Source organism: Hyperolius riggenbachi, chromosome 12, assembly GCF_040937935.1.
Source record: "Hyperolius riggenbachi isolate aHypRig1 chromosome 12, aHypRig1.pri, whole genome shotgun sequence".
NCBI classification, from domain to species: Eukaryota; Metazoa; Chordata; class Amphibia; order Anura; family Hyperoliidae; genus Hyperolius; species Hyperolius riggenbachi.
This window is the reverse complement of record NC_090657.1, coordinates 159187291-159212983: the sequence shown is the minus strand read 5'-3', so window position 1 is coordinate 159212983 and position 25693 is coordinate 159187291. Positions and strand designations below refer to the sequence as shown.

General features: G+C 47.8%; 2 protein-coding genes across 3 annotated transcripts in view; both read left to right on the top strand.

Annotated features, from left to right (window-relative positions):
- Nucleotides 1-2603, top strand: part of PRELID3B (PRELI domain containing 3B) — a 28432-nt gene extending 25829 nt beyond the window's left edge. The window contains exon 6 of the mRNA XM_068261988.1: nt 230-2603. Coding sequence (XP_068118089.1) covers nt 230-349 — 120 coding nt within the window. The 3' untranslated portion in view covers nt 350-2603. The remainder of the gene's footprint in view (nt 1-229) is intronic.
- A 16290-nt stretch (nt 2604-18893) lies between these two features.
- On the top strand, nt 18894-24740 carry ATP5F1E (ATP synthase F1 subunit epsilon). 2 transcript variants are annotated; one of them, XR_011025112.1, is made up of 3 exons: nt 18894-19020; nt 21624-21799; nt 24636-24740. XR_011025112.1 is itself a non-coding variant. In XM_068262454.1 (3 exons), exons 1-2 carry the CDS (start codon nt 18989-18991, stop codon nt 21745-21747), a joined length of 156 nt encoding a protein of 51 aa, XP_068118555.1. In that variant the 5' UTR covers nt 18900-18988; the 3' UTR covers nt 21748-21752; nt 24636-24740. The 2 variants fall into 2 exon arrangements, 1 of the variants encoding a protein (XP_068118555.1); XM_068262454.1 differs by having other exon boundaries at nt 18900-19020; nt 21624-21752.
- Nucleotides 24741-25693: the final 953 nt, after the last annotated feature.

Below are 25693 nucleotides of genomic sequence, written 5' to 3'. Positions count from 1 at the left end.
CCAGGCTATCAGCTGAGGCGGACCTAGCCGGCAATCTGTCATGTGCTGGGCTTTAATCTGATCACTATATGCTTTGTATTGCTTTATGAATATGAAATGGCAGCAGTAAATCGGCTATACCTACCTATCACTGCTTTATAAACCTGCCCAGTCTTCCCTGCAGCTGGCAGCCGTGGATGTCCTGATAATGACCGGTTGTGATTGACCTCTGTCCCCCTTCTCTCTGCAGGGCCGGGATGCCATGGAATGGGTAATCGGCAAACTCAACTCCGAGCTGGAGGATCTGAAGGCGACAACAAGAGGCGGGATCCGGTCGACCATGGCGGCAGCAACCTTTGTAGAAGAATGATGTCTGCTCACTCTGTCCTATTAGGAGCTTGCTCTGGAAGTGCCGGGGCGTCCCTTCCGGGCACTTCATCTATTTATTCTTATTTAAGAATGTAACTATTTAGTAGGATTTTTCAAATTGAAGCATGGGGGAGAGGCAACAGCAGTGTGGGAACAAGAAGTGAAGGGGACCAGGGAATAAAGTGACTTCCTGGTATTCGTACTATTGTGACTGCTTGTCATGTGATCTCTCCAGCAATGGACCAATCCCTGAGCCTCCTTTATGAAAGGGAAGACATGTTGCCCAGGTCCTCCAATCAGATGCTTTGTCTACCTCCCAGTGCCATATGAAATAATGAATGTGAGATTCTGGTTGCTATGGACAACAGTCTGACGTGCCTTCCATAAACGAGACTCCACCTTCTGTCAGGTGACATCACGTGACCCGCAACCTGTCCAGAAGGTCCAGTGGACTCGGCTCTTAGTTACATCTCTTAATGTTACAAGGATCTTATTTTTCCTAATGAAACAGAGACAGCCATTTTGTTGGTGGTACCCATAAAATATGCAGCTTAATGGTTGGCTAAGAACTAGTGATGTCGCTAACGTACTGTAAACTGATTGGTTGCTTTACATGAAGGGTCTATTGCAGCATTGGCTGCAGTATGTCACGTGACCAGCCCTCTGGCTATTCCAAAGTTTTGATTATGGCAGCAGTGTAAGACTGCTTAACTAGTGCAGAACACAATCGTCATATTTATCGTAGGGGTACTCAGTGCGACTCTAGGCCTGTCCCTTCACCAATCTGCAGGTGGGAAGGTGTGGCTCACTAGGAAGGCTACTTCCAGTCCATGCTGCTACTCTCTCCCTGCTCTGCTGGCTCCTGCTGTGCCCCTTTCCAAAACTGCCTCCAGTCTCACTGCTCCCAGTACTCCGCTGTGTGCTACGGAGGCAGCTGTGATTGGCCAGACTGCTGCTCACTCATTTTACTGGTGACCAGATGGGCATTGCTGGATGGAGACACCAATGTATCTGGTGATGGGAGGAGCAGCAAGAGCTGGAGGAAGCCTTGCTTGTCCTTGAGTGAGCTTTTCATAGAAATATATGGAGTATTCCCTTTGGTGGGTGGAGGGGAGTCTCGGTAAGGAGGAAGTCCTAAGCAGCTGTAGTGATTTGTCGGGTGATAGTCTATCACTGCTGGAGATTATGTAATATTGGATGGGAAGATAAGCTAGAGCCATGGCCCACATAACTGACCATAGTTCTGCCATCGATAGGATGCATAGATCGCTCTATCCGTACAGCAGATCATTATTTTCACAGTCTACGTTTTATCCATTTCTCTGTATGTTGCTGTATCTGTCTCCTGTGATGTTAGTGGAATCTGTATGTTAATGAAAGTGCTAAAAACCAGACCTGTACAGTGTTGATGAAAATGTCTGCTCTATTTAATATTGGTCCTCTGGGCATAACCTACCAGGCAGGGAAAGCCAATACATTTCTCTTACTCTTTCTGCAAGTTTTATGGTTGCTTTCCTCCAATCGGGGATGCTGTGGGGGACATGTGACCACAGAAGATGCCAAAACACAAGCTTGGGCTTAATTTATAAAGCAATCTCCAGACACCTTCCTGAACTTGTTGTGGGATACTATCTGGTATCCAGCAATGATCTGCTCATTGTTTATGGCTTGCATTTAAATCTAGCAAATTGTTTGCTGATTTGGTTTGGTGCAGTTTAAAGGAAACCTATATGATCTTGCATATAATCTGGTAGTATTGGCATCCCCTTGACCATGTCGGTGTATAGACCATTTCCCAGCATGTTCCAGGAAATTGTGGTCTTGTCATGTAGTCTGGCAGATTGGTTTTATGGTTCAGCAGTGATTTGTGAGCTCACGGAAGCCATCAGGGATATGTGAGCGCACAGAAGCTATGGGCGATTTGTAAGTTCAGAGATGCTAACGTGTGTTGGCACAACTGATTGCTATTATTTTGAGTAAACAGAATATCGGTACTAATCACAATATGGCAGCACGTTCTACGGGATCCGCACAATTTCTGCTTATAAACGTCGTTCATTGGGAGATGAGACGGTGAAGTCTTGTGTTTGCTTGTGTGTCAGAAATGGAACATTGCCTTACTTGTACAGACAATAAGGGTTTAATGACTTGTTTTATAAAGTTAGCACTCCTCCATTTATTTTTGTATGTACCTTGCTGTTCTTGTAATGTATGTCATTTCAACAAGCAAATACCAGTAAAAACTGGAAACCAGACTCCTTGTGTGTCATTTATTGTCCGTGTGCCTGCTGATGTAATCTCAATGAAGGTAAAGGTCGCATGTATGGTAGCACAACACAGAAGTGCAGAGTCAGCTGAAGATTATGGAGGAATGTGTCACTGCAGCATCTACAAATAGTTTGAAACTATAGAGTACTCTCCTGTCGAGAGATTAGACGAGGGGCTTCATTATTAAGGGCAGGGCTGTGGAGTCTGTACAAAAATCTTCCAACTCCGACTCCTCAGTTTATGAAACCACGACTCCAACTCCGGGTACCCAAAATGGCTCCAACTCCTCGACTCAGACTCTTTAGCCTAATACTTCACAGGGCTGTGGATTTTTTTACAAAAATCATCCGACTCCCGACTCCTCAGTTTATTAAATCAAGGACCAAAATTGCTCCGACTCCACAGCCCTGATTAAAGGGAACCTAAATTGTACAAAAAAAGTTTGAAGTGTACCAGAGCTGTTCTAACTAAACCGATTTATACATACCTGGGGCTTCCTCCAGTCCAATACGCACCGATTGCTTCCATGCCGCCGTCCTGTCTGCAGCTCCGTTACCGGGTCCCCTCCCTTTTGTCAGTTGGAGCCAGTCTGACGTAAGTGAAGTGCTCTGTTTGCGTATCTCTTCAGCAGCTGCTGGAGAGATACGTAGAGGGCTCACTTCTGCGTAGACTTGTTCCGACTGACGGAAGTGCGGGGACCCAGTACCGGAGCTGAGGACATCAGAGGACAGCGGTGTGGGAGAGATCTGAGCTTATGGGGCTGGAGGTAGCCCCAGGTATCTATAAAACATTTTTAGTGAAAACAGCCCTGGTTTATTTTAACTTAGTTGGGGCTTCTATCAGCCTCCTGCAGCCGCCCTGTGCCCATGCTGTGAAAAAACTATCCTCCAGTCCCCCAACACGTCCCTTTTTGGCTGGGCGACTTGGTAAGTCGGCACGCAACCTCTATTTCCCTGTACTGCGCATGTGCAGAGCGCTCCCATCCCTGGGAGAGCGATCAGGTGTGTGGAACAGGGCTGCACAACCAAATGAAAGGGGCACTACAGGGAACTTAAGGATCATTCAGTGATGGTATACACACAGGGGCTGGTAGAAGCCCCAGGTAAGTGAACCTGTTTTTCTCTGTACAATTCTAGGTTCACTTAGGAAAGGTTGTAAAAAGTGGACTTCTTGAGCTTGGGGAAAAAAGTGACTGAGGTGACCTGATTAACATTTATAAATACATCAGAGGGCAATACAAAAGCTGTGCAAATACACTTTCTGTCCCTAGGGTTGCACAATAGACAGGTGGACATGATCTGTGTATGGAGGGAAAACAAAAAATTGCCATCTATTTAGAAAGCAAGATGAACAAACAGCACAGGGACATTTGAGTGCAGCTGGCACCACCATAGGCTGTAATGTGAATTGCAGCTATAGCAGCACTCGGACATTAATTTGAGCGCCGTCAAAAGACTGAGACCAAATTTCTTTAAAAACCGCGGTTTTACCAGTTGTAGGTTTCCTATAACTGGAGGACACTAATTTATCCTCATTTTATTTGGCGAGCCAAGAAACTCGAGAACCGCCTGTTTACACTGTAAATTACCATAATCTCACTAATATTATAAATGGGAAAGTTTGGATGTTTGTTAATCAATCACGCAACAATGGCTGAATGGATTTGAATGAAATTTGGCACACAGTACATTCCCTGGGAATAACATATAGGCTACTTTTTATCCCCATAACCAAAAAGTGGGCGGAGACAAATACACATTTCACTGGGATAATGTGAACTGCAACCATTCTTACACTGTTAATGGCAGGGTTCTCAAACTTTGCACAGTTTGTCACTGGGTGACTGGGATTTATATCCAGAAAAGTGGGGGGAGTCTACAAAAGCCAATCAAAATTCACCTATTGATTTTCAAGGGGAAATATTTCATTGCTGCCACTCTTGCACAGTTAATGGCACAAGCCTCAAACCTGGTACAGTCGGTCATTGGGTGACTGTAGCTCCACCCTCTTTTCTGAATTTGAACCCCAAACAGCCAATTCGATTTGTTTAATTTCAATGCAAATTATTGATGCCAAAGACCACAAAGCTCACAAACTTGGTCATTGAGTAATTGTGTGTTAGGGTTAGAAAATGTGGGTGGAGCCAACACCAGCTAAATACATGCCGGGCCATCAGCTAGGGTTAAATCTATTATCGTTTGGATCATCCATGAAGGATGTTTGTCCTTAGTACCTGTCCATACCACCCGTATTTTATCTATCTGATCCTGAAGGTGGCCTGCTCCTGCCACAGTTGATGCTTGTACATACATCTTTGTTCCCAAAATCCCAGGAGCAGATTAGCATAGGCAGGAGAGCAGGCCGCCCCATGGATGTCCCTCGTATTTGCTGATAAAAATTCATTATCAACCATGAAATTAAGCCCAGAATGAAGTGTAAAAGTTCTGCAACAGTCATTGTGACCACCTGGAAAGGCATCCTGCACATAGAAACGGGTTGCCCCGGCCCCCTTCTCGGATCAACCCGCGAAGATTCCACATTGATACTCGGGGGGGGAACTGTCTGTTTGTGACAAACTCTAGCAAGAGCCCGGCTGGTGGATGGGAGCAGTGCACAGGCTGTGAATTCGCTGCCTGTCAGCTGCTGGTGCTAAAAAGGCTTTAGTCATCCTCTTGTAGAGGAACTGTACGGCATAGAACATCCTATGTAATAAAGTGTAAGTGTCCCTGTGTCAGTGCTTTGCGTATGTCGAGCACTGACAGCCGTTGGGACAGGAGGCAGGGTGGGCGGGTGCGCGCGCACTTACTGGCGGCATGAACCGTGAAGAGACTTAGAGCCTGTTTTTAAACGGGCTTAGGTAAACTAGTGATGAATAAAATAGCGCTTTTTTTTTTCTTTTACAGTATTCATTTATTAGAGGCGGTTCACATTGGCACGGATGCAGGGCAGTTTCTAGGCTAAATTGCTCCCAGGGTGAGGGTGTAAAAATTGCGCCCCCATCCCGTGGACTGAACCCGCAAGGCTTGTTCACACTATGAGCTTTTGTGGGTTTTTTTTTTGGTTTTTTTTTAGTGCTGGCAATTTCAAGAAATTGCCCTTGAAAGCGCTTGTGATATGATTTCCTATGAGAGTGTTTACATATGAGCAGAGAAGAAAGAAAATTCCGCTGCACCAATGGCTGGGTGAGAAAAGGTTCTCCGTTTATTGTTGCATCAGTGGGTACAATAAAAGTTAAAAAAGCTCACGCGTATCGGAGCTCATGGCCCCTTAATCATAGCTTACACATTGTTACAATGCACTAGTTTAAATAGTCCAGTGCTGTCCCACCACAAGGAGGGAGGGAGGTGTGGCCAAAGGCCTTAAAGCAACACACATAATATAACTCCTCATTAAAATGGCAGAAGCCAAAATATGAAATAACATAAAATGTTACACACGCAGTAACAAGCATATCAACACTATGTCAAAATTATCCAGATACACCAAAAGACAGACATGGCAAAAAAAAAAAAAAATATATATATATATCTATCTCAAAGTTCAATCCAAAGTGCTGGTGAACATCCAGAATTGCTATAACATTATAGATTAGAGTCATATGTTAGACTAACGTCCATTCTGGAGTTTAACCCTTGAGGAGTCCTGGTCCCCAGTTTCCAAATCCAGAAAGCCTCTCTCTTTCGTAAAACCCTGTACAGATCACCCCCTCTGGCAGAACGCATGACCCTCTCTACCCCTTGGAAAAGAAAACTCGTCATGTTTCCCTGATGTGCATACAAAAAAATGCTTAGACACACTAGAAACCTGAGAGATGTAAGATTTATTCCTAAGGCATCTAGAGGCTCCATTGTAATGTTCAGAAATGCGTTGGCGTAGAGGTCGTGTAGTACAACCTACATATTGCAACCTGCAGATGGTGCAACCGACAAGATAGACTACATGATTTGTGTTGCAATTTATATACTGCTTAATCTGAAATTTCGTTCCATTGGAGGTGGAGACTATCTCTCGAGTTGCACCATGCACGGTACAATACCTGCAGGTATTATACCCACATTTGAAACAACCTGTGTAGGTTAACCACGTGGGAACCTTTTTCTCCAAACTAGAGAAAAGGCTCGGGGAGAGCCGGGACCCCAGGGTAGGAGCCCGACGCGCAGAAAAACTGCAACCTTGTCCCAGGATTTCATGGAGCTTTGGGTCCGAGTGCAGAATGGGTAAGTATTTCTTAACTATATTAACAATTTGGTTATATTCTAAACTATATGGGGTTGTAAAAGTCAATCCCCTCTTTTTACGTCCCGGTCTGCAATCAGAACCTTTATGCAGCAACTCAATGCAATTTTTATTGTATACTTGTTTTTTAGCTCTTTTAGTTAAACTGCAATCATAGCCCCTATCCTGAAGTCGCCGCTCCACCAAAGCCAGCTCTCTCTCCATATCCTTAGTCAGAGCAATTTCTAGCTGCTCTCAATAATTCACCATAGGGGATCATAGGGTAGTCTATCTTGTCGGTTGCACCATCTGCAGGTTGCAATATGTAGGTTGTACTACACGACCTCTACGCCAACGCATTTCTGAACATTACAGTGGAGCCTCTAGATGCCTCAGGAATAAATCTTACATCTCTCAGGTTTCTAGTGTGTCTAAGCATTTTTTGAATGCACATCAGGGAGACATGAGGGGTTTTCTTTTCCAAGGGGTAGAGAGGGTCATGCGTTCTGCCAGAGGGGGTGATCTGTACAGGGTTTTACGAAAGAGAGGCTTTCTGGATTTGGAAACTGGGGACCAGGACTCCTCAAGGGTTAAACTTCAGAATGGACGTTAGTCTAACATATGACTCTAATCTATAATGTTATAGCAATTCTAACAATGTGAAAGCTATGATTAAGGGGCCATGAGCTCCGATACGCGTGAGCTTTTTTAACTTTTCTTGTACCCACTGATGCAACAATAAACGGAGAACCTTTTCTCACCCAGCCATTGGTGCAGCGGAATTTTCTTTCTTCTCTACTGGTTGCTGAGCTCACAGGTTCCTGGCTCCCTTTGGCTCATTTGTGTGTGGATGTTGCGGGTCCTTCCCTGTTTTGCTTCTTCACATATGAGCTTTTCAATTGCTCTCCGATTTCAAAAGCGCTGCCTGTACCATTTTTTTGAGTGCTTTGGCTCATTAGAAGGTATAGGGAAATCACAAAGCGCTTGTATACTGATTTCCCCAGTGCTTTTAAGAATAAATAATTATATATAATTTCCGGGTCAAAGCCCAAGAGGAGACAAAGAAGGTGATTGCGCTGGTAATCTTCATTCTTCCGTTTGGCTGCACCCCATGTCACCAGCTCCCTAGTGGTTATGTCCTTCAGCCTGCGCCCCCCTTCTTCTACTTGCCGGTCTGCGCCCAAGGTGGTTGTCCTGCTTGCACTGCCCAAGAAACAGCCCTGCATGGATGGAAAACTGATCTGTGGGACAGCATCTGTCTGAGTAAAAATTCAGATCCAAACTTGCAGTCTGTCCAGCAGATCGCACAGAACAGATCAGTTCAAACGGACCAGTGTGAATGGATCCATAAGTTAACATTGGATCTGTTAACATCTGTTCGGGAGCCGGTTATGGTTTGGTTTTTTTTTTTTTTTTTTAGTGCCAGTGTGGCTCGGGCCTTTGTTTACCCATTTTTTTTAAATCTTTACTCACCCCGATTTATCTTATGTAATTTCACAGGCGGCCACATGTTTAGTCCTGTCAGTTATTCTTCCTTTATGCATGGACGAAGGTCTTTAGTTCTCTGTGGAGTGTTTTTCTGAGACTGCTGAAGCCAATAGAAAAAAAAACAATCTCCCAGAATGTTCTGTGAGTTCTGTGAGAAAAGTTTTGCAGGTCTAATCAGCCCTAGGCTGTGACATCACCGGGACCACCAACATCAATAATGAACACTTAAAACTATAAAACTATAGTTGTGAAGATATATATATATATATATATATATATATATATATATATATATATATATATATATATAATATACTGACTGTATCAATCCTGTATGAGCCAAAACAATTCCGGGTATAACCTCCCTTGTACTTAGTGAAATTAATTATTCTGAAAATCCATATGCTATAGCAGCCTTTCTCAACCTTTTTACCCTGAAGGAATCCTGCTTATAACTTTTCCATAGTTACATAGTTATTTGGGTTGAAAAAAAGACTTGTGTCCATCGAGTTCAACCAGAGAACAAAGGATCTCAAGTAGAGATGCTTAAATCCGAATTCGGGAGATACCTGGATAGTTGCTATCCGGATATCTACCAGTACACCTGGGCAGGGTCAAGCTTACCTGTCTGACATCTTCTTCGTCCGTCCCTGGCGCCTCCTGCAATGCGTTCCACGCGGCGGTCACGTGAGTACAAACACTTCCTCCTTCCGGGTTGAAGGAGAAAGTGTTTGTAGTCACGTGATGCGCGTGGAACAGATCGTGGGAGGCGCCAGGGACGGAAGAAGAAGACGTCAGACAGGTAAGCTTGACTCCGACCACACCCCACACACACACACGTACTGGGAGATATCCGGATAGCAACTATCTGGGTATCTCCCGAATTCGGATTTGAGCATCTCTAATCTCAAGCAACCCCTGCAAACAATTTTTAAATTTTGAGGAATCCCTGCAAACAATTTTTTAATCTCTAGGAACCCCTGCATTTATTTTTGCAGAGGCAAGGTCTTTAAAAGTAGGTGAGGCTGTTTATTCCACTAACTACTATTACACTGCCACACATGCTGTGCTCGTTATTATTCTGACCCCCAATTTAGTGCTTCTTTTACAGTACCCCCTATTATAATGTGCTCTATTATACAGGGTGGGCCATTTATATGGATACATCATTTTATGTGAATGGTGAAGTTAACAAACAAAACCACCGCTATTGTGCTGACACTAACCCACATTGGATAGATCCCTCCAAGACTGTTGGGACAAAAAAATGTGATGGTATGGTGTGGTATATGAGGTGTATCCATATAAATGGCCCACCCTGTACTTCCTCCACTATGGGGGAAAATGCCAGGGAACCCCTGCAGAGTCCTCAAGGAAACCTAGGGTTCCAGGGAACCCTGGTTGAGAAAGTCTTATACATTTCCACATGTAATACTGAAAGTGGCCACAAGAGGGCATCTCCCCGCAGGTTACATAAATACAAAGAAAACATGCGTAAAGCTACGGTTGCGTCGGTCATCTATTCTCCAATTGTTACGTTGTCTCCGCTGCGTAAGGAATGTAAGGAGGGCCTGATGGGGAACTGAGGTGTCTCTCTCACTGCAGCGCAGGCGCCCCCTGCTGGTGAAGCGGAGGAACAGCATGCAGCAGGGGCAATACGTAATCCTGTTCACTATCCATTATTACACCATGTCCGCCTGCGGTATATTATGAGGGATACATATTACTCGCTGCCTGAACATATTGGTGAAGCTCATCATTGCAGTTCAATGTGACAGTTATAGCACGGCAGCGTGTGGCCAGGGCCGGATTTGTATTTTTTACCGCCCAAGGCCAACTATACCGTCTGTATGGTTATTATCTCTGTGTGCCCCAATGAGAATTGTACTTACATCATTGGATGTCACAGACAATAACTATTTCAGTAATACGCGTATAAATTATAAGTTATATTTTCCTTAAGAACTTTTACGTTATGTTTGCCATCTCATTAATGATGGACCCATTGTGTCACCATGAGAGTTAGGCCACATACAGACATCAGACCATAGTCTTTGGAAAATTTAAGATCACAGACCAATCTTACCCCCTTCCATGTAGTATGAGAGCCATACCTACACAGTCTTTTCTATGGAGCTGAACTCCCCATCAGAAAAAAATCATTGCAAGATGCTGCACACACAGATGCTGTACAGACACAAAAGATCAGTATCTGCAAAAGATCTGTTCCTGCCAAAAATCCATTCCTGCAAATTGCAATGATAGTCTATGAGATCTGCAGATCATCATACACACATGATTTAACTGACATTCATCTGCAGATCAGATCCACCAGGATGGATTTTCAGATCTGCAGATGAATGTCAGTTAAATCATGTGTGTATGATGATCTGCAGATCTCATAGACTATCATTGCAATTTGCAGGAATGGATTTTTGGCAGGAACAGATCTTTTGCAGATACTGATCTTTTGTGTCTGTACAGCATCTGCGTGTGCAGCATCTTGCAATGATTTTTTTCTGATGTGGAGTTCAGCTCCATAGAAAAGACTGTGTAGAGTATGGCTCTTATACTACAGGAAGGGTGGTAAGATTGGTCTGTGATCTTTCATTTTCCAAAGACTATGGTCTGATGTCTGTATGTGGCCTTAGGCTGAAGTGTACCTGCAGTATAGAGCTTACAGGTCTTGCAGGGACGACACAAGTACACAGGACAGAGAGTTCAAAGGTTAAAGCAGTCCTTGCAGATAGGGATGGCTGCATAGAACAGCTTTACTGTCCCTCACTGAGCCGCCCCTAAATTTCTGGTGCCCTAGGCCATGGCCTATGTGGCCTTGCCAGAAATCCGGCCCTGCGTGTGGCTGTTATAACAGTGCAGCGTGTCAATTAGTGCAGTGTAGGGCAGTCATTGCAGGGCGGTGTGTGGCAGCAATGGCAGGGCAGTTTGTGGTTGTAATGGTAGGGCAGTGTGTGGCAGTTATAGCAAGGGTATTGTGTGGCAGTTATAGCAGGGCAGTGTGTGACAGATATGGCAGGGCAATGTGTGGCAGTTATAGCAGTGCAGTGTATAACAGTTAAAGCAGGGCAGTGTGTGGCAGTTTTAGAAGGGCAGCCAGTGGCAGTTATAGCAGTGCAGCGAGTGGCAGTTAAAGCAGGGCAGTGTGTGGCAGTTATTACAGTATGTGGCAGTTACATGCAGGCAGTATGTGGCAGTTATAGCGGGGTAGTGTGTGGTAGTTATAGCAGGGCAGTGTGTGGCAGTTATAGCAGGGAAGTGTGTGGCAGTTATAGCAGGGAAGTGTGGCAGATATAGCAGGACAGTGTGTGGCAGTTATAGCAGGCAGTGAGTGACAGTTATAGCATTAGTGTGTGGCAGTTATAGCAGTGCACTGTGTGGCAGTTATAGCAGTGCAGTGTGTAACAGTTAAGGCAGGGCAGTGTGTGGCAGTTTTAGAAGGGCAACGAGTGGCAGTTTCAGCAGGGCAGTGTGTGGCAGTTATAGCAGTGCAGCCAGTGGCAGTTACAGCAGGGCAGTGTGTGGCAGTTATTACAGTGTGTGGCAGTTACAGCACTGCAGCAAGTGGCAGTTACAGCACTGCAGCGAGTGGCAGTTATAGCATGGTGGTGTGTGGCAGTTATAGCAGGGCAGTGTGTGGCAGTTATGGCAGGGCAATGTGTGATAGTTACAGCAGTGCAGTATTTGGCAGTTATAGCAGGCAGTGTGTGGCAGTTATAGCAGAGCAATGTGTGGCAGTTATAGCAGGGCAGTGTGTGGCAGTTATAGCAGTGCAGTGAGTGGCAGTTAAAGCAGGGCAGAGTGTGGCAGTTATTACAGTGTGGCAGTTACAGCAGGGCAGTGTGTGGCAGTTATAGCGGGGTAGTGTGTGGTAGTTATAGCAGGGAAGTATGTGGCAGTTATAGCAGGGCAGTGTGTGGCAGTTATAGCAGTGCAGTGTGGCAGTTATGGCAGGGAAGTGTGGCAGATATAGCAGGACAGTGTGTGGCAGTTATAGCAGGCAGTGAGTGACAGTTATAGCATTAGTGTGTGGCAGTTATAGCAGTGCAGTGTGTGGCAGTTATAGCAGTGCAGTGTGTGGCAGTTGTAGCAGTGCAGTGTGTAACAGTTAAGGCAGGGAAGTGTGTGGCAGTTTTAGAAGGGCAACGAGTGGCAGTTACAGCAGGGCAGCGAGTGTCAGTTTCAGCAGGGCAGTGTGTGGCAGTTATAGCAGTGCAGCCAGTGGCAGTTACAGCAGGGCAGTGTGTGGCAGTTATTACAGTGTGTGGCAGTTACAGCACTGCAGCAAGTGGCAGTTACAGCACTGCAGCGAGTGGCAGTTATAGCATGGTGGTGTGTGGCAGTTATAGCAGGGCAGTGTGTGGCAGTTTTGGCAGGGCAATGTGTGATAGTTACAGCAGCGCAGTATTTGGCAGTTATAGCAGGCAGTGTGTGGCAGTTATAGCAGAGCAATGTGTGGCAGTTATAGCAGGGCAGTGTGTGGCAGTTATAGCAGTGCAGTGAGTGGCAGTTAAAGCAGGGCAGTGTGTGACAGTTACAGCAAGGCAGTGTGTGGCAGTTACTACAGTATGGCAGTTTCAGCAGGGCAGTGTGTGGCAGTTACAGCAGGGCAGTGTGTGGCAGTTATAGCATGGTAGTGTGTGGTAGTTATAGCATGGTAGTGTGTGGCAGTTATAGCAGGGAAGTATGTGGCAGTTATAGCAGGGCAGTGTGTGGCAGTTATAGCAGTGCAGTGTGGCAGTTATAGCAGGCAGTGTGTGGCAGTTATAGCAGGGAGCAGTGTGTGGCCGTTATAGCAGGCAGTGTGTGATAGTTACAGCAGTGATGTGTGTGGCAGTTATAGCAGTGCAGCGAGTGGCAGTTAAAGCAGGGCAGTGTGTGACAGTTATAGCAAGGCAGTGTGTGGCACTTATTACAGTGTGTGGCAGTTATAGCACTGCAGCGAGTGGCAGTTATAGCATGGTGGCGTGTGGCAGTTATAGCAGGGTAGTGTGTGGTAGTTATAGCATGGCAGTGTGTGGCAGTTATAGCATGGCAGTGTGTGGCAGTTATAGCAGGGCAGTGTGTGACAGTTATAGCAGTGCAGTGTGCCAGTAGTAGCAGGGCAGTGTGTGGCAGTTGTAGCAGGGCAGTGTGTGGCAGTTATAGTAGGGCAGTGTGTGGCAGTTATAGTAGGGCAGTGTGTGGCAGTTTTAACAGGGCAGTTTGTGGCAGTTATGGCAGGGCAATGTGTGATAGTTACAGCAGTGCAGTATTTGGCAGTTATAGCAGGCAGTGTGTGCCAGTTATAGCAGGACAATGTGTGGCAGTTATAGCAGTGCAGTGTTTGGCAGTTATAGCAGGCAGTGTGTGGCAGTTCTAGCAGGAAGCTGTGTGTGGCTGTTATAGCAGGCAGTGTGTGATAGTTACAGCAGTGATGTGTCTGGCAGTTATAGCAGGGCAGTTTGTGGCAGTTAAGCAGGGCAATGTGTGATAGTTATAGCAGTGCAGTGTGTGGCAGTTATAGCAGGACAGTGTGTGACAGTTATAGCTGTGCAGTGTGTGGCAGTTGTAGCAGTGCAGTGTGTAACAGTTAAAGCAGGGCAGTGTGTGGCACTTACAACAGGGAAGTGTGTGGCAGTTACAGCAGGGCAGCGAGTGGCAGTTACAGCAGGGCAGTGTGTGATAGTTACAGCAGTGCAGTGTTTGGCAATTATAGCAAGCAGTGTGTGACAGTTATAGCAGGGCAGTGTGTGGCAGTTATAGCAGGGCAATGTGTGGCAGTTAAAGCAGGTAGTGTGTGATAGTTACAGCAGTGCAGTGTTTGGCAGTTATAGCAGGGCGGTGTGTGGCAGTTATAGCAGGGAGGAGTGTCTGGCAGTTAGAGCAGGGACTGTGTCAGTCAGAGCATGGTAGCGTGTGGCAGTTATATCTGGGCAACGGGTGACAGTTATGGCAGTTATAGCAGGCAATGTGTGGCAGTTATAGCAGGCAGTGTGTGGCAGTTATAGCAGGGCAGTTTGTGGCAGGTATAGCAGGCAGTGTATGGCAGGTATAGCAGGCAGTGTATGGCAGGTATAGCAAGGAGTGTGTGACAGTTGTAGCAGGGCAGTGTGTGGCAGTTATAACAGGGCAGTGTGTGATAGTTATAGCAGTGCAGTGTTTGGCAGGTATAGCAGGCAGTGTGTGGCAGTTATAGCAGGGAGCAGTGTGTGGCAGTTATTGCAGACAGTGTGTGGCAGTTATAGCAAGCAGTGTGTCAGAGCATGGTAGTGTGTGGCAGTTATATCAGGGCAGTGGGTGACATTTATGGCAGTTATAGAAGGCAATGTGTGGCAGTTATAGCAGGCAGTGTGTGGCAGTTATAGCAGGACAGTGCGTGGCAGTTATAGCAGGGCAATTTGTAGCAGTTATAGCAGGGAAGTTTGTGGCAGTTATAGCAATGACGTTTGTGGCAGTTATAGCAGGGTAGGATGTGGCAGTTATAGCAGGCAGTGTGTGGCAGTTATAGCAGGGTAGTTTGTGGCAGGTATAGCAGGGCAGTGTGTGGCAGGTATAGCAGGCAGTGTGTGGCAGTTAAAGCAGGGCAGTGTGCGATAGTTTTAGCAGTGCAGTGTATGGCAGTTATAGCAGGGAGCAGTGTGTGGCAGTTATTGCAGGCAGTGTGTGGCAGTTATAGCAGGGAGCAGTGTGTGGCAGTTATAGCAGGGCAGTGTGTGATAGTTACAGCAGTGCAGTGTGTGGCAATTATAGCAGGCAGTGTGTGGCAGTTATAGCAGACAGTGTGTGGCAATTATAGCAGGCAGTGTGTGGCAGTTATAGCAGACAGTGTGTGGCAGTTATAGCAGGGCAGTTTGTGGCAGTTATAGCAGGGCAGTTTGTGGCAGTTATAGCAGGGAGCAGTGTGTGGCAGTTGTAGCAGGGAGCAGTGTGTGGCCGTTATAGAAGGCAGTGTATGGTATAACAGTTATAGCAGGGCAGTGTGTGGCAGGGCAGTGTGTGGCAGATATAGCAGGGCAATGTGTGATAGTTACAGCAGTGCAGTGTGGCAGTTATAGCAGTGCAGTGTTTTGCAGGTATATCAGGCAGTGTGTTGCAGTTATCACAGGCAGTGTGTGGCAGTTATAGCAGGCTGTGTATGGTATAACAGTTATAGTATACACACAGTTATAGCAAGAAGCAGTGTGTGGCAGTTATAGCAGGCAGTGTGTGGTAGTAATAGCAGGGCAGTGTGTGGTAGTAATAGCAGGGCAGTGTGTGATAGTTACAGCATTGCAGTGTGTGGCAATTATAGCAGGCAGTGTGTGGCAGTTATAGCAGGGCAGTGTGTGGCAGTTTTAGCAGACAGTGTGTGGCAGTTTTAGCAGACAGTGTGTGGCAGTTATAGCAGGGCAGTGTGTTATAGTTACAGCAGTGCAGTGTGTGGCAGTTATAGTAGGAAGCAGTTTGTGGCAGTTATAGCAGGCAGTGTGTGGCAGTTGTAGCAGGGAGCAGTGTGTGGCCGTTATAGCAGGCAGTGTATGGTATAACAGTTATAGCAGGGCAGTGTGTGATAGTTACAGCAGTGCAGTGTTTGGCAGTTATAGCAGGCAGTGTGTTGCAGTTATATCAGGGGTAGTGTGTGGCTGTTATAGCAGGGAGCAGTGTGTGTCAGTTAAAGCAGGGCAGTGTGTGATAGTTACAGCAGTGCAGTGTGTGGCAATTATAGCAGGCAGTGTGTGGCAGTTATAGCAGACAGTGTGTGGCAGTTATAGCAGGGCAGTTTGTGGCAGTTATAGCAGGGCAGTTTGTGGCAGTTATAGCAGGGAGCAGTGTGTGGCAGTTGTAGCAGGGAGCAGTGTGTGGCCGTTATAGAAGGCAGTGTATGGTATAACAGTTATAGCAGGGCAGTGTGTGGCAGGGCAGTGTGTGGCAGATATAGCAGGGCAATGTGTGATAGTTACAGCAGTGCAGTGTGGCAGTTATAGCAGTGCAGTGTTTTGCAGGTATATCAGGCAGTGTGTTGCAGTTATCACAGGCAGTGTGTGGCAGTTATAGCAGGCTGTGTATGGTATAACAGTTATAGTATACACACAGTTATAGCAAGAAGCAGTGTGTGGCAGTTATAGCAGGCAGTGTGTGGTAGTAATAGCAGGGCAGTGTGTGGTAGTAATAGCAGGGCAGTGTGTGATAGTTACAGCATTGCAGTGTGTGGCAATTATAGCAGGCAGTGTGTGGCAGTTATAGCAGGGCAGTGTGTGGCAGTTTTAGCAGACAGTGTGTGGAAGTTTTAGCAGACAGTGTGTGGCAGTTATAGCAGGGCAGTGTGTTATAGTTACAGCAGTGCAGTGTGTGGCAGTTATAGTAGGAAGCAGTTTGTGGCAGTTATAGCAGGCAGTGTGTGGCAGTTGTAGCAGGGAGCAGTGTGTGGCCGTTATAGCAGGCAGTGTATGGTATAACAGTTATAGCAGGGCAGTGTGTGGCAGTTATAGCAGGGCAATGTGTGATAGTTACAGCAGTGCAGTGTTTGGCAGTTATAGCAGGCAGTGTGTTGCAGTTATATCAGGGGTAGTGTGTGGCTGTTATAGCAGGGAGCAGTGTGTGTCAGTTCTAGCAGGCAGTGAGTGGTAGTGATAACAGGCAGTGTGTGGGAGTTATAGCAGGCAGTGTGTGGCGGTTCGAGCATGGTAGTTATAGCAGGGCAGCAGGTGACAGTTATGGCAGTTATAGCAAGCAGTGTGTGGCAGTTATAGCAGGGCAGTGTGTGGCAGTTATAGCAGGCAGTGTGTGATAGTTATAGCAGTGCAGTGTGTAACAGTTACTGCAGGGCAGTGTGTGATAGTTACAGCAGTGCAGTGTTTGGCAGTTGTAGCAGGCAGTGTGTGGCAGTTATAGCAGGCAGTGTGTGGCAGTTATAGCAGGGTAATGTGTGGCAGTTATAGCAATGCAGTGTATGATAGGTACAGCCGTGCAGTGTTTGGCAGTTATAGCAGGGCGGTGTGTGGCAGTTAGAGCAGGCAGTGTGTGGCAGTTAGAGCATGGTAGCGCGTGGCAGTTGTAGCAGGGCAGCGGGTGACAGTTATGGCAATTATAGCGGGCAGTGTGTGGCAGTTATAGCAGGCAGTGTGTTGCAGTTGTAGCAGGGCAGTTTGATGCAGTTATAACAGGGCAGTTTGTGGCAGTTATAGCAGGGCAGTATGTGGCAGTTATAGCAGGCAGTGTGTGGCAGTTGTAGCAAGGCAGTGCTCGATAGTTACAGCAGTGCAGTGTTTGGCAGGTATAACAGGCAGTGTGTGGCAGTTATCGCAGGCAGTGTGCAGTAGTTATAGCAGGAAGCAGTGTGCGGCAGTTATAGCAGGCAGTGTGTGGCAGTTATAGCAGGGCAGTTTGTGGCAGCTATAACAGGGCAGTATGTGGCAGTTATAGCAGGGCAGTTTGTGGCAGTTATAGCAGAGAGCAGTGTGTGGCAGTTATAGCAGGGAGCAGTGTGTGGCAGTTGTAGCAGGGAGCAGTGTGTGGCCGTTATAGCAGGCAGTGTATGGTATAATAGTTATAGCAGGGCAGTGTGTGGCAGATCTAGTAGGGCAAAGTGTGATATACAGCAGTGCAGTGTTTGGCAGGTATAGCAGGCAGTGTGTGGCAGTTATAGCAGGTAGCAGCGTGTGGCAGTTATCGCAGGCAGTGTGCGGCAGTTATAGCAAGGAGCAGTGTTTGTCAATTATAGCAGGCAGTGTGTGGCAGTTATAGCATGGCAGTGTGTGGCAGTTATAGCAGGGCAGTGTGTGGCAGTTGTAGAAGGGCAGTGCTCGATAGTTACAGCAGTGCAGTGTGTGGCAGTTATAGCAGGCAGTGTGCGGCAGTTATAGCAAGTAGTGTGTGGCAGTTATAGCAGGGCAGTGTGTGGCAGTTATAGCAGGCAGTGTGTGGCAGTTGTAGCAGGGCAGTGTGTGGCAGTGGGTGACAGTTATGGCAGTTACAGCAGGGCAGTGTGTGGCAGTTACAGCAGGGCAGTGTGTGGCAGTTACAGCAGGGCAGTGTGTGGCAGTTGTAGCAGGGCATTGTGTGGCAGTTATAGCAGGGCATTGTGTGGCAGTTACAGCAGTGCAGTGTGTGGCAGTTATAGCAGGGCAGTGTGTGATAGGTACAGCAGTGCAGTGTTTGGCAGTTATAGCAGGCGCCAGGCAGAGTGTCAGTTATAGCAGGGAGCAGTGTATTACAGTTATAGCAGGCAGTGCATGGTAGTTATAGCAGGGCAGTGTGTGGCAGTTATAGCAGGGCAGTGTGTGGCAGTTATAGCAGGGCAGTGTGTGGCAGTCACTGGCAGTTAGTGCAGTGATTGTAAGAAAGTGTTGGGGTAAGTAGTGATTTTACATTCAGATATATATTTTGGACGTGCTGATTCTAGTCCTGCAGGGGTGAGATTGAGCTCAGCACCATCATGCGTGAGAGAATATTAGAGAAGAATATTGTAACTCGCAGTTATCATCGCTCCCTGGTGGAAAATTAAACTGTTACAAATAAAGTTTACAAATTGAAAAAAAAAAAAGTTTGAGCCGTGTGTGACGTCTCTACCCGGTCTGCGCAACAGGAGGCTCTGTGATTGGCGGAGGGGCGTAGCTTGGCTCTGCATTTCCGGCGGCGACTCTCCTCTTGACCTTCTGTGTACGCGGTGACCGGAGAGCCGAGAATCAGCATAATGGTGGCGTACTGGAGACAGGCTGGCCTCAGGTGCGGGGAGACCGGGGGGAGGGATCAGTTAGCGTTCACGGACAGCCGGGGGTGGGGGGAGCTGAGAGTCGGCTCAGTTCCAACCCCCCCCCCCCCCTCCCATCCGAGCATCTCACGGGATCGGTGCTCCGCCTCACCGGCAGAGTCATCTCCGGACACAGTTTATCCTCTGCGCTTCCACAACCCTCTCTCACCCCCCCCCCCCCCCCCCCTACTCCATAGAGCCAAATTAATCCATGCCATGCACTGATGAGGATCAAACAATCCGAAACAGTCTGTATGCATGTTGGATTATTATGGCTCTGTACAATTTAACAAGCTGACACATCATTGCATTCCAGCGGTTCTGGAGGTGTGTTTAGCTTCTAAGGGTACAATGGTTAATTTGCATATATTCAGCAGTGGTGCTCTGGGAGACATCTCGAGCTCACTCCAACCTGAATTATCGCAAATTCTTTCTGTTTTAGGAAAGCAAATTTTTGTTTTTCTTAACATCTTAGTAAGGGGGCTTTTAGGACCATTGTAGTCCCTTACACACTCCAATGAGTTCTGGGTCACCATGAGCTTGCTGGTTAGTCTGTACCCCCCAACACTCAGGTGTACATAAATCAAACTAAAAAAAGGTATTTCACTTACCTGGAGATTTTACCAGCCCCCTGCCGACGTCCTGTGCTGCGCCTTCTGCGGCTGAGTTTTGGTTTCCACTGACCTGCCAGTCGATGGCCACTGTGTGGTGAACCTCGTGTCCCAGGAAGCATCCTGCAAAGAGACCATCAACTGGCCAGTCGGTGGAATACTAAACTAATGCTGGGGATACACGGTACGTTTCTGTGTGGTGTATCGACCAGCTGATAATATTTAGCTGGCCCGATCATGCCGCTCGACCCTTGCCCGCTCGATCCCCGCCAGCGGACATTGGCAGGGAATCGAGCGCTGATAAGGAAGCGCCGGCGGGGACCAGCGGGGATCGATCCGCGTGGACGCGGCTAGGGTCGATCCGGCGTCTAATCGGCCGCCGGATCGACCCGTGTATTCTTAGCATAAGCCGAGGCGGGGAACCGGAGGATTGTTGAGTGACGGGTTGAGCCGGGTGCTCATGAAAACTAGCCTGGGGAGAACACTGCCATGTGGTAGCGGTTGCACTACACCGTCACGTTATAGGTGCTTGCAGAGATGCTGGAGGAGACCAGGAATCAAACAAGCGTGACAGGTGAATCTTCAAGAGAACCCGAGGTGGGATTTAATTATGCTAGTGGGGCACAGAGGCTGGTTGTGCACACTAACACCAGCCTCTGTTGCCCCATGGTGTGCCTCCAGGACCCCCCTGCACGCCTCTATACCCCCTGCAGTGCTGGCGACACACTGCGTGTCGCCAGCTCAATGTTTACCTATGCGCTCTTTGTCAGCGCCGCTCCCCCGCCTCCTCCGTATCGGCGCTACCCGCCCGCGTTGCTTCCCTCCAATCAGCGGGAGGGAAGGGACACGGGCGGGTAGCGCCGATGCGGGGGAGCGGCACTGACAGACAGCGCATAGGTAAACATTGAGCTGGCGACACGCTGTGTGTCGCCAGCACTGCGGGGGGGTATAGCGGTGCGCAGAGGAGTCCTGGAGGCACACCATGGGGCAACAGAGGCTGGTGTTAGTGTGCACAACCAGCCTCTGTGCCCCACTAGCATAATTAAATCCCACCTCGGGTTCTCTTTCAGCACTCACTAATAAAGTGTCGGTTCATCTGTTGTACTGTGTGCACTTTTACTTTATACAGCATTTTGCATTCATAATTTTTCTATAAATGTTTTTGGATTGTGGAATGAAGCAACCTCCGTACCATCCCTGCTAAAAAAAACCTCACTCCCATCAGGCTGCCGCCCTACGTCCCTTCCGCCCATCAGGCTGCCGCCCTACGTCCCTTCCGCCCGTCCGGCTACCGCCCTATCACACTCCTCCCATCAGGCTACCGCCCTATCTTCTTCCTCCCATTTTGCTTCTAAACTCCTGGAGCATCTAGTCCACTATCTGAGCAGTGCAGTGGTTTGGGAGTATTGCTTTGCTTTGCCTCTGTATTCTCATGATGCACAGCAGGTGGTGCTGTGCTGACTCATAGGACTATCTGAGCAGTGCAGGGGTTAGTATTGCTGTGCCTCTGTCTGTGTGTTCACATGATGCACAGTAGGTGGTGCTGCACTGACTTAAGGGTAGCCATACACTGGTCGATTTGCCATCAGATTCGACCAACAGATAGATCCCTCTCTGATCGAATCTGATCAGAGAGGGATCGTATGGCTACCTTTACTGCAAACAGATTGTGAACTGATTTCAGCCTGAAACCGTTCACAATCTGTTGTGGTGGTGTTACTGCCCAGTGATCGAATCTGCTGTCGAAACGGCGGCAAATCGGGCCAGTGTATGGCCAGCTTTATTGTACTATATGTGCGGTGGCAAATCGGCGGCGGGCAAATCGGGCCAGTGTATGGCCAGCTTTATTGTACTATATGTGCGGTGGGGTGATAGGCGTATTTCTGTTCCTCACTCTTCTAGTGTTGTCATGATACACAGCAGGTGGTGCTGCGCTGACTTATAGGACTATCTGTTCTTGTTTTCAGCTACATCCGCTACTCTCAAATCTGTGCTCAGGCTGTCCGGGCGGCGCTGAAACCCCAATTCAAGGCAGAAGCGGAAAAAACAGCCATTGCAAATGTCCGGATTGTCAAACCGAAGAAGGAATGACAACTGTGAGTGACGAGGAATGACCATTGGCGTTCATCTGGCTGCAGAACTGGTGGGTGGGTGGCACCCCAGTGGCTGCAGAACTGGTGGGAAGTGGGGGGGGGGGGGGGCAGTGGCTGCAGAACTGGTGGGAAGGGGAGAACTGTGGCTGCAGAACTGGTGGGAAGGGGACACCCCAATGGCTGCAGAACTGGTGGGGTTGGGGGCACAGTGGCTACTAAAGTTGTGGGAAATGGAGGGGGGGGGGGGTCGGTTAGGGACACAGCGGCTACAAAACTGGCGGGGGGCAGTGGCTGCAGAACTGGTGGGGGAAGGGGAGGGCAGTGGCTGCAGAACTGGTGGGGGAAGGGGGGAGCAGTGGCTGCAGAACTGGTGGTGGGGGGGGGGGGGAGCAGTGGCTGCACATCTGGTGGGGGGGAGGGCAGGGCAGTGGCTGCACATCTGGTGGTGGGGGGGAGGGCAGGGCAGTGGCTGCACATCTGGTGGTGGTGGGGGGGAGGGCAGGGCAGTGGCTGCACATCTGGTGGTGGGGGGGGGGAGGGCAGGGCAGTGGCTGCACATCTGGGGGGAGGGCAGGGCAGTGGCTGCACATCTGGTGGGGGGGAGGGCAGGTCAGTGGCTGCACATCTGGCGGGGGGGGAGGGCAGGGCAGTGGCTGCACAACTGGTGGGGGGAAGGGGAGGGCAGTGGCTGCAGAACCGGTTTTGAGGGGGATGCCCTGCTGTCTGCCATGACTCCAATACAGTAGAATCCCTTTATAGTAAACTCCAAGGGAAAAGTTGGTTACTATATCAAAATTGGTCATACATTGTATATTTATACAGACGTATTTGCTGGGACCTGAGGCCAGAGTTTACTATATCCAGAGGTTTACTAGAACAAGATTCGACTGTATAAACATTTGATATGTCTGTCTCTGATTTTAATGCTAACCACAGCTGCTCAATTAAAGCTGAAGGTAAATACCTTCTGTTTTAAAGAGAATCTGTACTCTAAAATTCTTACTATAAAAAGCATACCATTCTATTCCTTCTGTTCTCCTGGGCCCCTCTGTGCTGTTTCTGCCGCTCCCTGCTGCAATCCTAGATTGTAATTGCCAGTACTAGGCAGTGTTTATAAACAAGACAAAGCTGCTAACCAGAATGTGATAGGCTGAGAGGAGCTCAGTCTGTGACTCACACAGAGCCTGGAGGGGCGTGGAGAGGGTGTGTATAGCTTATGCCTATAACAGCAGACAGCACATTTACTGCGTGAGCCAGACAAAGCCGTCAGAGGAAATAAGATTAGATTATATAACAGAGATAATACAGCCACTGTGCAACTAGGAAAGGCTGCAGTGAGATAGACCACATTAGAACAGGTATAAGAACTTATAGGATAGAAGAAATAAGGCTGAACATTTTGTTACAGAGTCTCTTTAAAGTAAACTTGTGGTGAATGTGATATAGAGGCTGCTATACTTATTTCCTTGTGCCCGAAACCTATTAGCAGCAAGCCACCACATTGAAACTTCTTGATGGAGGCCCCCCCCCCCCCCCCCCTCTCCTGCTGATCCTGTGATCCTTTTAGCCACAGCCCCTCAGCAAGCATGCAGATCAGGTGCTCTGGCTGAAGTCAGACTGGATTAGCTGCATGCTTGTTTCAGGTGTGTGATTCAGCCTCTACTGCAGCCAAAGAGCAGCGGGACTGCCAGGCAAGCTGGTATTGTTAAACAGATATCATCTATATCCCTCTCAGTTAAAGGGAACCTACACTGAGGATATGGATTTTTCCTTTTAAAATAATACCAGTTGCCTGACTCTCCTGCTGATCCTGTGTCTCTAATACTTTTAGCCACAGCCCCTTAACAAGCATGCAGATAAGGTGCTCTGACTGAAGTCAGACTGGATTAGCTGAATGCTGGTTTCGGGTGTGATTCAGCCACTACTGCAATCAAAGAGATCAGCAGGACTGCCAGGCAACTGGTATTGCTTAACCTTCCTGGCGTTCTATTAAGATCGCCAGGGAGGCTGCGCAGCAGTATTTTTTTGGATTTATTTTTTTTTAAATCATGTAGCTAGCGATTGGACAGTATGGACGAGCTGAGCTCGTCCATACCGCCAAGGAGGTTAAAAGGAAACATCCATAGCCCTCTCAGTTTAGGTTCCCTTTAAGGTTTCCTTTAACAGGAAATAAATGGCAGCCTCCGTATCCCTCTGGTTACAGTTGTCCTTTTATAGGGAACCTGAAGTGAGAGGGATATGGAGGCTGACATTTATTTAAACTAAATCTGAAGCGTAATAAAAAAAAAAAAAGATGCTTGCCTAAGAAGAGGGAAGGCTCTGGATCATCTAAAGCCTTCCCGTTCTTCTCCTGGTCCCCTTGCTCCAGCGCAGGCTCCTCGATTTGAATCTCCCATCACGGGGAGTTTCGGAAGTCTTCTGGCCTGCTGAGACATGCGGCTCTGTACTGTGTGTGAGGGCGCTCGTGCATGCGCAGTGTGGCGCAACCCGTCTACTAAGACTTCCGAAGCCCACCCGCAGTGGAAGAGACATGGGTCATGGACTGCTAACGGTGATGGAATGCGGGGGGGGGGGGGGAGGTCTATAGGACCCAGGGCACATTACCTGACTTTCCTGCTGAACCTCTACCTTTAATATGATTTAGCCACAGACCCCTCAAGATCCCTCAGCTTGTAGCCCAACCCCCCTCGGAGGCTATTCAGGGATGAGGTATCTGCGTTGCTTTCTGGACACCCCCCCCCCCCCCCCCCCCTGCCCTTCCTTCTATAATAAGCTTCATCACTATACTGTACCCATTCCTGGTCACCCTTGGGATCAGCTGATGGCAATGTTTGTTGTCAGTCATTGTGTAATAATTATGTTTCTCTTGTTGTTTTTGTCTTTCAGATGCTGAATTGTAGACGTTCTGTGATAGAAGGATGGATCTGCTGGTTTCCTGTGTCTAGATGTGTAAATGTTCTATTTCTAAAATAAATCTCACCTCAGAATAAACCTGGCTTGTGTTATCTGTCAGCTGCTCTGTGGTTGGTAAAGAAGTGTACCTAATTAATTCTGGTCAGCTGCTCCCACTTGTTAGTGTTTCTTTGGTGTATATGCAGAGCCTCTGTTTGGTTCAAGGTGCGTTCGTAGTTCCTGGGGGGGCTCAGCGCATCTCTGAGCTGAGGCCATTCAGGGGCGGCCTGGTGATGCGCTGATCCCACATTTTTTCTGCGCAATTCTTAATTTTACTGGTAGCGCGCCCAGGCTATGCATATGCACAGGTAGGTTTAGTTAGTGTTAGGTCCCCTCCCATGGAGGAAAGACTTCTACGACAGTGGGAGGGACAAGTACCTAACAATTGCAAATTGTTAGTGAAACTAACATCCTCCAAGTGGTAGACAGGTCATGTGTGTGCTCATTGTGTATTTGAATCCCATGAGTGGGGTGTGCACTTTTTTGCAGGTAAGCACTCATCTGTTTTTAAGTAGCGCTGCTCATTTCTTTGCTGTGTTTGATTTAATTCTGGTCAGCTGCTCCCACTTGTTAGTGTTTCTTTGGTGTATATGCAGAGCCTCTGTTTGGTTCAAGGTGCGTTCGTAGTTCCTGGGGGGGCTCAGCGCATCTCTGAGCTGAGGCCATTCAGGGGCGGCCTGGTGATGCGCTGATCCCACATTTTTTCTGCGCAATTCTTAATTTTACTGGTAGCGCGCCCAGGCTATGCATATGCACAGGTAGGTTTAGTTAGTGTTAGGTCCCCTCCCATGGAGGAAAGACTTCTACGACAGTGGGAGGGACAAGTACCTAACAATTGCAAATTGTTAGTGAAACTAACATCCTCCAAGTGGTAGACAGGTCATGTGTGTGCTCATTGTGTATTTGAATCCCATGAGTGGGGTGTGCACTTTTTTGCAGGTAAGCACTCATCTGTTTTTAAGTAGCGCTGTTCATTTCTTTGCTGTGCAAAG